This window comes from Thermobia domestica, chromosome 2 (genome assembly GCF_964235325.1).
Source record: "Thermobia domestica chromosome 2, izTheDome1.hap1.1, whole genome shotgun sequence".
Taxonomy (NCBI): Eukaryota; Metazoa; Arthropoda; class Insecta; order Zygentoma; family Lepismatidae; genus Thermobia; species Thermobia domestica.
Window position 1 is genome coordinate 336,725,008 of NC_137455.1, and position 14,967 is coordinate 336,739,974.

General features: G+C 34.7%; 1 protein-coding gene across 1 annotated transcript; it reads right to left on the reverse strand.

Moving 5' to 3' along the window:
* Positions 1–2,095: 2,095 nt before the first annotated feature.
* LOC145679551 (glutamate receptor ionotropic, kainate 4-like) lies at positions 2,096–3,331 on the reverse strand. The gene has a single exon (XM_081750127.1). It carries the CDS (start codon positions 3,329–3,331, stop codon positions 2,096–2,098), a length of 1,236 nt encoding a protein of 411 aa, XP_081606253.1.
* Between the last annotated feature and the right edge of the window lie 11,636 nt (positions 3,332–14,967).

Sequence of the window (14,967 nt, forward strand, 5' to 3'; positions counted from 1 at the left end):
ATAGTTGTTCATTACTAAACTGCTTTGTTAAGTAAAGCACAAAAACACGATAATATATTAAGGAATTTAAGTTATTAATGAAGATGTGAAAGTTATTTTATATGCGAACTTTTTATTGCGGATGACACAGCTTACAAATATGGAAATTTTGGGGGACAATAGGACACTTTAAATTGTTGTTAAGAAGAGGAAGAGAAGTTGATTGGGACATTAGAAAAAAATAATTGTATCACGAGGAACGTGGTGGAGGGCATGGTAGTAGAAAAGACGAGGGGCGAAGAAGAATATAATTGATGGACAATATCAAAACAGAAAAATGGCACTTGAAGACCGCGGAGCGTGGAAGCTTCTCAGTTGCAGCAAGTGATTTGCCAATAGTGGCAGAATGCACATGATGATGATGATGATTAAAACATTTTTACAACAGTGTTCCAAATAGTTATTTATTTTGTTGAGGTGCAAATTTTGCATTAATGAAAGTTGTTGTGATCAGTTGTGTTATTTACATTTGTTGCATGCATTTGTGATTGAAGTGCAAGTTTCATTCCTATCACCTATCCCTTTGAACAATTCAGTATAGGTAAATGAAAGCTGATGCTACTTGTGATAATGTAAATTAATTTCCAGTTGAGGGATAAAAATGTTGAACTATTATCGTTTTCAGAAAGTATTTACGTCGAATTTAAAGTCCTCGTTAGAAAGGATTTTTAAAACAATCTACTATTGTACAAAAGTAAGTTTTTAACATTTATCTTTGAGGTTGAAAACATCTTTTTAACTGATTCCAAATCAATTCTTAAGACCTTAATATTGAATTTTTCATTACTTGAATGTCCTGTTGTTAACTTAGCCTAAATGTGAAACTACTTTTACGCAATTAGTATCGATCAAGAAACGTTTGATGATCTATGATATTGCCGTTAGGCAGTTTCTATACTTCCTGTGCGCACGTGGAACACAATTGCATTTCTGTATTATTTGTGGTAGAAATATGTTGAAACAGGATCTTTCCCATACGGTTTTTAACAGTCAACTCTATCTTCCCCGCTTAGTGAAGGATATTTTAATGCACACTTTTCTTATTTCAAATAAACATTTTTCTGTCTCTTTACTGTAATGAAGAAAGAAGGCTTACGTTTTTAATATTAGCGTAAATGTGTTATTTTTAAATCAGTCATTTTCTTTACGTATTTCAAATATTTTTTTTTTATTTTCAAAGGTAAAACCGTTTGAACTAACTCTTTGACAGTGATTATATTTAGTTCATTTATACATAAAGGATATTAATATTGAAAGGTTTATAAATTTTTTTCAATTTGAAACGTATATTATAAACATACAGTGTGTAATATTAATTAGTATATGAACGGTATATTTGTTAGTGACGTTAGTTTCAAGTTCCATTTATTGCATGCTTAATACATAATACACACACACACACACACACACACACACATATATATATATATATATATATATATATATATATATATATATATATATGTGTGTGTGTGTGTGTGTGTGTGTGTGTGTGTGTGCGTGTGTGTGTGTGACTGTGTGTAGCTATTATACCTCTCTTTCTATATAACTGTTTTTTTATGTTTGTTCGGAATGAAAAATGCTAACTCTTGTAGAATTGTAGTAATATTGTGTTATACAGATTAATGAAACGAATGATTCTTTCTATATAATATGCATAAATATATTCTGAAAATGTTTGTACTAGCAAGTCAAAACATTCATCTATAGAAGTCTAAACATTCAAATGTTTCATAATTCACTCTAATTTTCATTAATAAAGTCTGGAAGTATCCGGGAGAAGCAGAAATGTCCAAAGAGGTATGTTTTGTGGAACTGACATTAGGCACTTTAAATTATTTCATTTTAATGATCTGAGTTTAATACTTACACTATTTTAAGATACATTATACGCCCGTCAATACGAAGAGGACCTCCTTTAACAAACTTAGCAATCCATAGAAATTAACGACATTAACTAAGAAATATGGTCCATTTATCAGTGTGTACTATTCTTTTACATTTCAAGATCTTGTAAACTTAAAAAATGGAATTATCCTCATTGCACTAGGATACTTTAAAACCTGTTTTTCAGACATTTTTCATGATAAATCTGTCGTAATACTTCAATTGTAAATACAAGCAGTCCAGTTACATACCCAATTAAAATTATGTAGAAACACGGGCGTATTTTGTGCAATGAAATTGATTCGACACCAGCTTCACAAGGATTTTCACATTTCCTGTCATCCTTAGATTGTTCTACAACTTCTTTTTCCCATTTCTCGATCAATCCAGCGTGTTTCATTCTTCCAATAAGAGTATTAAAACGATGAAGAAATGGTGAACCTTTGGCTAGAGCAATAGCCTGAGGACGAATATCCTCTTTGTCATTCATCATATGAAACCGGGGAGGACAACTTAAACATTTATGAGCCTTGTGTGCATAATAATCTAAAATATTATCTAAAATGAAAACTGACGTATTTCCATATTGTATTAAGTTCGCTACCGTATTTTCAAACTTTACATCTATAATAAATCTCTTATGAAGTGTCCACAGCAATCTGTTTGATTTATCATTAAATACCATGCTACTCGATCTAGAGCCTCTTACTTCCAGTTGAGAATCTACAAGATCTTGAAGAGTGTTGATATCCGAATATCGTTTGGGGATAGATAAAATACTCACAATACCTCCTTGATATAATGACGCAAAGATTAAGCTACAGTAAACCCACATAAAGAATATCATTCTTATTGCGTTACTCTTTGGCTGAGTTACTGATACTTGCCAAAGAATAGACCACATATAACAAAATACTCTACATAATCCTTTTCTAGTATCAGCTTCAGCAAATTTTCCGGCTGGAAGTACTATTAGAAAAACAAGAATCACAGAAAAAGTACTAATAATACAGTACCACACTTCGGCTTTATAGAATAATACTAAAGCCAACCACGTTGGTAATTCTTTCGCTTTAGGTACCAAAATTGCATATCTTGGAATAAAAACACAATCTGTAAAATCAGTCGCCTTATACCTTTCAAGGATTGACCCAAAAGTCACTCCTGCCATATCCGCTTCCTTTCTCACAAGATTTCCCATCATATACAACCAAGTACCATTTTCTGCATTGTATCCAATTTTGAAAGCTCCGTGGCTTACAACACTTTTAGTTTCGTAGTTCATATACTTTTTCAGTGCTTCGAACACAGTCACAACGAAACCTTCTTCCGTGTAGTTACCAGCATCATCAACTTTCCTGGAGAATATTGGAAGAAGATTTCCTTCCATATTAGTAGTAGTCATTACATACTTGTGAAGATCATTTATTTTCTTTCTTGAGTAAGCTTGTTGAATTATCGAAATATTTTCTGATATTTGTTGTAGTTTTATATTTTCCTTATACGTTATGTTCAAGAAAGGGTTGTACGACCACACAAAAGCAACTGGCTTAGATGCATTGTTACAAGATGAGTTCTTAAACATGAAAATATTTACTGAAATCACAGCAACATAAAGAATTTGTGCTTTCCAAAATCTTAACAACAGAGAACTAATGTCTACTTTAATGTGTCCGTTCACTGATACATCAATAACCAGGAAATTAGCTCTGTTATTCCAATAATACTTGCGAGCAGGATCTTCTAATAAATACGTAAGAACCTGCTCACTTTCTGTGATTAGAAATATAACGTCTTTGTCACCAATTATTGGCTTTTGCATTGAAACACTTGAAGAATATTTACTGTTGTTGTTTAGATTCACTGTCAGCGTAGAAATTACATTTTTATTCATGATGTTATAAGAGAAAAATTCTGTATGACATTCATTGAGATTATATAACATGGCAACAGTACTAGCATCAGGGAACACCTTCGGAATCAAGTGCCAAATCGAATGTGCCAGCTGAAGCTCATATGACTCATGTGTTGTAATATCAGTAATTATGTGTTTTTGTGCTGTGTTTCTGTGAAGAAAGTATAACAACAGACAAATCACTAGAATTTTCTTATTGTTTTGAATTTCCATCCTGGGTTTATTTCGGATAACAACTATATTGTGGCAACAAATCTCTTGCGGTAGTTTTTATATTTACCTGAAAATATAAAATAGTATTATGGAACATCTGTAACTTAATTAATATTCTAAAGTACCATATTGTCATTATAGAATCAATTTCATAAACATCTATTGTAAATTATTATGCTATTATATTCAAAATTTTAACTGTGTGGGTAGTTCGTTTGGTAGAGAATAATATTTTTTTCTGTACTAAGACTTTACTAAATTGCATTACGTGCTATGAAAGTTACAGGCCACATAATTGTACTTAATTCAAATTCATATATGAACTTGCTTGTGCGATGGCAACATTTTTCTCCTAGTTATATTCCATAAGCTCTGTATATTGAATTAGGCTTATAATCTTAGACTATGCGTATCTTAGCTATCGTAATGCTTGTCTCGAACATTCATTAGATTTTTTAACTCAGTCGACGTATAATATCTTGTTTTATGACACTACGTAATTTGCGAAAACTTTTTGGCAAATTACTTTCAGGTATTTTCATTAGTGTTCTTATTACGTGTGTTCTAATTATTATTTTTTGTTATTGTAATTAACGTAGTTATTACTTATGTCAATAAATTATACATGCCAGTGTAAATTGGCACAATGACTCTGAGCAACTCTTTGGTTGATTCAGTATTTAATTTCCTTTTTCGCATCGAGGCTATATGAGACCTGGACGTACAACTTTACGGGTGGTCGAAGTTACATTATGTTAAATTGATACATGACTTCCCCCTTCCCTGACCGCCGGTGGATGTTTTAACCATGTAGCTACCAAGTAGCTACTGGGAATATCTAAAATCTTAGCATGAAAGCGATAAAATACACCTCGTAATCAATGTGTGAGTTTGGGGAAAATTTTACATAACAAACGTTTACTCAATTGTTGCATATGTTTTTTCGCAGACTGTTCTCTGAAGAGTTACAATAATCTATAATGATGTTGTTAATCCGAGAACTTTCTCCCCGTTCAGATTTTTCTCTGAAGTTGTTTGTCTCAAGAAGGGCGTTTACCCATTTAGTTTGAGAGTAATATTAAATTGATTTAGTATCTTGATTTAGCATCTATGATTATTTATTATTGGAAATTCTATGAAATCGTATTAATATGAAATTGTACTAACATTGTATCTACTATGAACACCAAAAGGAACTTCTGTATAGAGTTGCTATTTTGATAGATGGAATATGAAAACATACCAATAGTCAATACAGATGTATGTCAGACCGCCGTGAGAATCATTGTATCAATTATTTAAAATCATTTATAAATTTATAATTTTATACTATGAATTATTTAACACTAAAACACTGTTTGAAATCTAAGACTTGGGAGAACTTGTGTTGCCTACAAGACTCGTGAAAATTTCTCATGTTAGAAACGAGACAAGATTGTTCGTGTTTCCAATCTTGTTTCAAATTTTAAAATACACTTCTAGTTTCGTGGACAATACACCGGAGGCAAGCTTTTTCCAAATTCTGTTGTGGTAAGTGTCTTTAACATAATGACCAGTTTATCTGATTGCATGTGTTCACCGAGAAAAAAGATTGAGGTGAAAGTGACCACGCGGTGTGGGTAGAAAGTTTGCAAACAAATTGGCTTATTTGGGACGTTAGGTGGTCACTTGCATCCCAAATGCATTAACTGTTTGGTCAACAAAATGACTATATGTCACTGTAGAATACTTTTAACGAACACTTGGGTCATACCCGGTTAACGGAAAGTGTCATGACGCGTGAAACATATAGTCTAAACGAAGCTGATTTACGTTGACGATTTAGTACTGCAAAAATTTCAACACATGTTTTGTTATTTACTGTCTATTTAGTCGAAATTATACAGAGTTATAACTTGGCAGACGCGGATTACTATAACAACGTTAGCTCCGGTCCAAGTGGAAGGCTACGGTAGAATAAAATAGTGTTTTAAAGATAAAAATCATTGTATATTACCTATAATGCATGAATAGTAGTGGTGTCATGTGTTTTTTCATCTGTTCTACTTATGTCCTAGAACATAATAACATCAGATGGTACAACTGTAATTCGTGTAACTTGTCAGACTATTCACAAGTTTCAATAAATATTGTTGTGATCAATTACAGAAAACATAGAACTTTATTCGCTACTTGGCATAAATGCCAAATATAATACGTGAAGCTTTGCTCATACCAAAGAAAGGAAACAAATGCAAATATTCACAGCCAGTAAGGAGTTGATATCACTAGAACGCCGTTAAGGTGTCATTTTGATACTTCTCCTAGTAAAACCATGAATAAAATATTTATTTCTTAGGCTAGAGGTGTGTAACTTTTTTACTTTTTTGCAAAATAATAATGTAAGCACGGGAAAGAGCTTGTGCCCAATTAATTTGTGTATTAACGAAAGTTTGATCAGATTTGCTAAAAACGCCCGAAGGGGTAAAATGGGCACTCTAGATTAAATTAATTAAATGAACTTCTTTCATTCCCGAAGAAAGGGCGCAACCCTTTAAGCGGGTATACGTAAAAAAAACTTCTTTCGCTAAAAACTAATACATACTGTTCTAGACTCGATCTTCATCAATTAAACAAGACTTCTAACGGAATCACCCTAAAAACAAAGAATCCCGATCTTTATAAACATCTCATCTATAAAGTTGGACCAGCAATTTTTGGCGTTAACACGAAAATTCAACTCCTTAAAACTGCCCATATTAAAACACTCCTCCGCCTCGGCGTACTCCATTACTCTCTGTAGTTACCTGTGGAGTTGATCCTACCTATACTGAACAAGATATACTAGAGGAACTAAAGCAGGATGGGATCCAACCTACTAGAGCTCTCCGTATTGAGAATGCTAGTGGTCCTACATACATAGTCAGACTTCTAACAGATGATCCAGCACTGGTAGACGATCTTCAAAATAACGATGTATACATTTACCGTTGCCTTCATCGGGTGGAGGCTTCGCGCACACCTCCGCCTCTCTCACTACTGTGTGAAAATTGCTTAACTTATAATACGCTTCCGACAAACATTTTTGGATAACGCAAATATTAGTTTCTAAGTAAAGTATTGACCCGACTACGGTAGGTCACATAGTTTTGAACCTATGGACCTTTAAAATTCTATATTTTTTTTCATGTTTAAGGCAGCCTATAACTCCGAAAGGAAACATTTCTGAATCCAGGTTGGTCCATATTTTTTGTCTTGTCTTGGTTCAGGAATCACCTCCCAAACGTTATCAGTGATGTTTTGAAACATTCTGTATATTTGATACCAAATAATAGGTATGGTTCAGAAGTATAAAAAAGATAATAATCAAAATTCAGTAAGGTTTATCAAATTTGCTTTGGAAACACGCGAAAATCTAGTTAAGAATTTCAAAAGTACTTTAAGAAATTTATCCCAATTTAGAGATACGAATCCACTTTATTTTAATGGCGTAGAGGACTCAGATTCGATTCCGGGTGGGAGCTCATGTGGTTCGGATTCCACGTGAGTTAGTAGGTTCACGTCTAATATAGCCTCGCTGCTGAACGGAACGTTAAACTCAAAGTCAACTCAACCCAACTTCATTTCAAGTTTGGTTATGAATACGAATTTGCTTTAAATCACTTGGAAAGAAAATACAATTTTCGACTATTGCATTTTCCTTTTTCATCAGTCAATAATGAAGCCCTACGTTTTCAATGCAAGAGACGTCTTAATAATGCCAAACAATGGTCAGTCAATAATGAAGCCCTACGTTTTCAATGCAAGAGACGTCTTAATAATGCCAAACAATGGTCGTAATTAGGTATATCTCTTGTATACAGTATAATTTTTAATTACGAAGGAATGTTACGTATGAAATTTTGGCGGCTTGGCAGCAATTGTGCAAGGAATTGGTAGGCGTAACCGCTAGTGAGAGGCTAGGGTAGAGGTAGCATTTCGGCTTTACGTAGTGAGGGATGCGAGATCGAATCCCACTCAAAGAAATTTTATTTATTTTTAAAATATTTCGATGATTGCATCACAACTTTCTCTGCATGCTTAATCACATATTCACATAACATTTTATCGATGAAATGTAGCCCTTAAAAGGGCTGTTTGAAATTAATCACGTTCTTAATATGATGTCCAGTGACCACCTGCTTCAAGAACCGCTAACATTCGACAAGGCATTCTTTCTATCATTCGACGGACATAGCCCGTGCCATTCGTAGCAAGATCTTCCCAAGCATTAACGACCGGATCCCAGAGCTCATTGGAAGTTCTAGGAACTTCATTAGCCCATTTCTCCCTCAAACACCTCTTTACCTCTGCCCAGACATTTTCTATTGGGTTAAGATCTGCTCCGCGTGGAGGCCAACTGATTACCTCTACATCATTTTGCTCTGCCAGCCACTCTTGGACAACTCGTGACATATGGACAGGTGACCGATCGTGTTGAAAGTGGATTGCTCACTCAGGATAACGTTCGCAAACAGATGGCAGCATAATATTCTCCAAGACGAACTTATACTGCGCACCTGTAAGACGCCCATCAATCTTGTGAAGATATCCAAATCCATCTGCAGAGATCCAGCCCCAGACAGCCACTGATATGCGTCCGCTGGAACAATTGTGCCATATGTATCGAAGATCGAACGTGGAACCTCTCTCACGAAAGACACAGACTGGTCCATCATTTATTTGCAGAAGAAAATATACATTCATCGCTGAAAATGTCACTTGTCCAGTTCCGATGCATATTTTCCTCTGCAAATTGACGTCGTCGTCTGATGTGTTCCACAGAAAGAAAATCCTTAATGGCTGCACGCCGAGCGAAGAGATTAGCCTCCCTGAGTCGCCTAATAGCTGTTTGACGTGATCCAGGAAAGTCAGCGGCTTGTCGCAGTTGACGCGAATTTGAATGGGGAGTTTCCTTGGCTTGTTCAACCAGACGACGGTCTTGCTCGTTTGTGATAACTCGCCGTCTCCCATTACTACTACGACGAATTGTTTCCCCGGTAACACGATATCTGTGTGCCCACCGCTGACCTGTTCTAGGGTGAATGCCTTCATGTTCCGCGGCTTGCTTAGCGCTGTAACCTTCGTCAAGAAGCGTTATGAAATGAATTCTTGGTTCCTCCATGACGCCTACCACTCAAATGTAAGTGAATGTCTATCTAAAAAATATCCCATGTATTACGTGGCATTTACTAGACACGAACTCCCTTATATCGAATTTTGATTAGTTGACATATCAGATATTTGGTAGTGTGAATTGAGTCCTTACTTAATAGCCCTACAGTATCACAGGAAACACAGCCAGAGGCATTTTCTTTCAGCTTTACCTTTGAATGTACATAATGTAACTTGTATTCTCTAGGCGTTTCAATAATAAAACACACTTAACTTCAGAACTAGTAACAGTATATATGTATATCCCTCAGTTTCATTCAATGACATCTAGAATACTTCTTACAGCACCGAGGTTATATAAGACGTAGACTTACAGACTAGCGTTTAATTTGAACAAATGCACATTCACCGATAATCGAATCAGGTCCGTATCCAGGGGGTCTAGGGGAACCGGCCCCCCTAAATTTTAGCTGCCCCCTAAAAGTTTCACGGTAGTCTTGCAAATGAACTATAATATGGTGATGAACTATAATATGGTTGGATCGGGCCTCCCCTAACTTCAGCCGGACCCCCTTTACATTTTTGGGCTGGCTACCGGCCTGAATCGAATCCAAAATGCCCCCATTTCTTTCACAAGGATACCCCTTAGCCGCAAGTGAACGCAACATTCCTTTAAATTATATATACCTGAACCACTTTAAATCACATATGGACCCTATTTGATTCATTTTTAATTTTCTTCGTAACAATAAATCCTATTTTATATGTATACAATTTACCGGTAAAATAAGTACAACTGAAATAGGAAATAGCGATGGCCAATTCCAGAATTTTTACATCCCGGAATCCGGAAAGTAAAATCGGAAACATTCTAGATTTCGGAAAATTCCGATTTTGGAAAAAATCGGAATTCGGAAAAAATCCGGATTTCAGTAAAATTCTGATGTCGGAAAAATTTCGTATTTTTTCCGAAGTCCGGAATATTTCTAAATTCCGGAATTGTTCAGACATCGAAACTTTTCCGAAATCCGGAAAGTAAACTTACCGATTCCGGAAAATAAATTTTCTGGATTCCGGATCGCGAAAAATTTTGGCCATCACTAGGAAATAGTAGGCTGTAATCTATTTATCAAGGGTGCATTTCGTGCTTGCGTTTTAACCTGCATCTGGTTGCTTCAGAGAAGAACGTAAAATTTCTACATTTATTTCTTTAATAGCAAAGATGTACGTTCATTGTACGGGAAAAGTAGTGTTATTTGAAAAATATTTTGAAGGTTGCTTGGACCTTCTTCCTCCTCCCAGAATGCATATTTAAATTGAAGTGAACTGATGAAAACTAAGCTCGACTCAAGTGCTTACTATGTGCACAAATTCATTTCAAATGGTTGAGTCGTTTTTCGTGGTGAAACAGAAAATATCGATGCAATTTTATACTGTTTATTGAGAAAACATAGAGAAATAGTTGCGCTTCCTCCTAAAAGCGAAATTTTCGGAAACTTTGGCTCTTGTGTCCATCGAGTTTTAACAAGGAGTTTATATACCAGATTCTAGATACCAATCATTTGGGGTTCGTGATATACTATATATATATATATATATTGCATAATTTTTAAACCGACTATCCCCCTAGAGCATTTTAATGAAATTGACATGACAAAAGCAATGTCGAGTTAACTGTTCATAACTTCAATTTAAACACTTAAGAAATTTTCCTATCATGATGAGACTTGTATTGTATTCGCATGCGAAAAAGTCATGGTAGAAATTGCTCCTTCCCTACGTGAAAACGGAATTGTTCAAAATACTAGAACTTGTGCCTATATATTTTAAATTAGGAATATATACGATGACTTTCATATTCTTAACTTAAAGATCTCGTAAGATACTTTATTTTTATGTATACTTTGAATCATGTTGCCCTCCTTAGTATATGTGTCCGTCCTTATTAAAGTAAAATAAATAAATAAATGAATAAAACATTGAGGTGGAAGACAGTGCTAACTATGCGTAGCTATTATCATGTTACCTTCATTAAAATAAGTTTGCTAAAAGATTAGAGATATTCAAAATATATACCAAAAATATATCTTGGAAATCACTCAAGTTTAACAGATGAAACTCAGTATATAATTTCCTTATTAAATCTAAGCTAGTATGAGTCCCAGCGCTTTCGAACATTTCGATTTATGGGTATGAGGATATCAATTTCCATATTATTCTAGTTTCCCATAGCCTGTTCATAAAATAACCAAAATGTGAAAATGGTTACATCGTTTAAAATGAATTTGTGACTTGCGTCTACCTGAGTTTTTATCATCTCACTTTAATTCATAGGGGCATCCTAAAAGGAGAGGAGTCCCCAAATATACCTTTCAAATATGTTCCATTTGAACCGGCATTTCAACTAGTATATTGCGTAAATGAAATCAAACTTGACTATATCGTCGAAACGAAAAAAATAAAAGAAGAATTGTAGGAATGGTCCAAAAAATGATTCAAGAGATTGCGATCTTGGCCAAGAATTAATTTCTGAATCAAGAACAAAAATTTTTGAATGGTCCCTAAATCAAGTGTTCGTATTTTCGACGGAATAAGCACATTACACTGAGTTATGTGATAGTTTGGGTTTGGCTATACTAAGGAGCATTATTAGAACAAAACATTGTTCTTTAAGGAATCCACAGAATCAAGCTTTTCTAAAAAAAAAAAAAGTTACTATAGGGTATGGGATTCGAAGTGATGATCGTGGAAAAGTAAAATATGTAAAGAAGAAGCTTTAACCGACTACTCTACGAAGGCACGATAAGGGCTGCACCTTGGCAGACGAATGTAACGAAACCACTAAAACAAAATGTCTGATTGCTTCGTACATTTTGTAGCTTATTTCTATTTAGTCCTTTGTTTAAATGTAAAATGCTTAATAGCAATGATTGTTAGAGCTGTGCCACATGTATAGTAACTAACCTTATGACAGATTTACGTTGTATTTCTAACAAAGCATAAAATTCCCTCCCTCTTTGTAAATTTCGCTACGCGTTTGCCACGTTTACGAAAAGGTAACTTAGAATTTTTCGATGAAAGTTTCGGAGATTTCTTTTTTTAATTATAACTTGCTTATTTCTTAATTTTTTATTCAAATATTTTTTGGAAATATGTGTTTTGTTTTTCTCCTTATTTCCAAGAAGAAATATGACATTTTCTATCACAAGAAAGAGAGTTATTTTTATTTATGTAATTTCTAAAGACATGCGACAACAATTTTGGACACAAGTGTACTTCAAGAAATCTAGCGGCGGAATGTCGTACTGCTACTTGTATGGCCAGTAAATGAAATTCCCGGAAATTTTGGGTAGCACCTCGTACTTAAGAAGAAGAAAATATCTTTTTTTTTTCTTGTGAGTCTTGAATAGAAAGGATAAGGAAGGTACCTCGTAGTAAGGACACGATAACATATGTGAGGAAGAAGAAACTAAACGAAATGAAAGAGGCTACAATTGATAAACAGTATTAAAAAGGAAGATTGCTTCGTTCATGCTAGTTGAGAACATTTTTATATAGCACCTTTACCGGTTTTAAGCAAGTAATTCGCCTGCAATTGCAGAACACCAAGGAAAATAATAAAGATTTGAGGTTCCTATTAAAACATCATGCAATCAAATCTCGTTGTAGGTTATTTTTTCTGTTCTATTTTTATGTTACGAGCCATATTCTCAAAAGCGGAGCGATTGGTCTAATTCACCTAAATAGCTCATAAATTACTTTGACTTCAGTTTTGGTTCAAATTAGCCCAAAGCGGCCGCTGAAGGGGAATTAAAGTTCAAGGGTAGGACGACTTTATACGGGACTATGATACCTCTTGTAAGAAGTCAATGTAGACTCCAGTGGGAAACTAATAATCAAAACTAACTTTAAAGACATACTTACCGTCTACAGTCAACTGGAAATTTCTCAATAATACTGCTCAGCACATCAAATGTGTCGCAATTATTCTAGACAGACCGAGAAATAGACATGTAATAATAAATGAGGTTAGATGGAATAAATATCGTACATGATAAAAACATCATGAATATTTTATAACATTTGACCTGTATTTCCCCTTAATAGCGAGTATTTACCAAAGATAAACATCAGTGCCATTGATATGTTGTGAAATAGAGAAATACATATTATCACAATTAGTAGTAAAATTCATTACCACAAATATAATATTCATTTGTGTACGAATTATTGATAACTTCAAACAAGAAAGAGGATTGGATCTATTTCGAATATAGTTCTATTTCAAGTATTTCTTCGATGCTAAAGATTACATTATACGTTGTATTTTAGTTTCTTATTCTGTCCATAAATTCTTGGTAGCGGGTTCTGGTGAAAAGTGTCTTATTCATTAGGCACCGCCTCTTTTATCTAGTATAAATCAATCCACGGAAAGAGAATATACATAAGTTCCAAAAATGAAGGTCGCCAATAGTGTGGCAAGAAAGGGCATAACATTCCTATCTGATATACCACATTGAGTTGAGGGCCGTGGTGTTTCAGTGGTAGAGCGTTCACCTCTGGTGCTTGGAGTCCTGGGTTCGATCCCAGCCCCCGCCAAGTGAACCTTGTGGTGGACAAACACCGTGTGCGTGGGTTTCCTCGGAGTTCTCCCGTTTCCTCCCATTTTCTTCATTCCACCATTTCATTCATCACTCATCATCACCGTCTCCTTTACCCTAACCGACATAAGCGTGGGACGTAAAACTCAAAGATTTCATTTTTTTCACATTGAGTTCATACCTAGTCTTCCGTTCCAGGCGCTGCTGTCGGCTGAAGGAATTCCACTCCCTTTCGCTAAGACTCTCTCGCTTAGCAAGAGCTGATTCTTTATTGGCTCAATGCATGGCTGTGTCAAGGATGTGAGCTTTAGTTCGCATTTTTGCCATGGGTCGAGACATTTTGGCAGCATAATAGTCATTCAATCGTTTGAATGATTAATTTGTACAGCATTCTATTTTAAATAAGGTTAGAGGAAACGTTATAAGCCTAACGTAATTATAAAATTTTAAACAAATGAATTCCGTTTTAGAGTTCTAAGATTACGGTAGACTTCCAACCTGTGCGAATTCAATATTATAATAGATATTTACCACTTCTCTCTTAGTAGAGAGATATAGGAGAATATTTTCTTAAGATCCTGAATCGATTCCAAAAATCCGCTTCACCTTATCTATTAATGTTTTTGTTCTGTAGCGATAAACGTTGAAACCGCAAAGGGTAGATTTCTAGCACTCCCGGTTTTAATAGATTGTGGATGAAGGATATTGAACCTATTTTTGGGACGCTGAATTACAAATAATAATAATAATAATAAAGAAAGTGCTCTTTTAAAAATTACTTTTTAAAAACATTCAAATAGGAGGACCCCGAACAACTGTGGAAGTAGGTGAAACTTTTCTCGCACGAAGGGAGTATAACAAAGGCCGCAAATTAAAAGAGAAAACAGTTATCATCGCCGGTATGTATTGTAAGGAAACCAAACGCGCCTTTATTTCACTGGCCAATAAACCAAAACAGTATTATGGCCAGATATGAAAAAATATATAAAACGAGCAGCAAATCAACCATCTCGGAGTTCGTGTGTAAACAGTACGTTACAATAAAATATTAAAATATAAATTATTGCATTTTATTCTCACTTATTTCACGACCGAAGGAGGATAATAACACTTAAGAAGAATATTGTGCTACTTTTTGTTTTCAAGATTTCAAGCTAAAATTTCCACCACACTGATTCT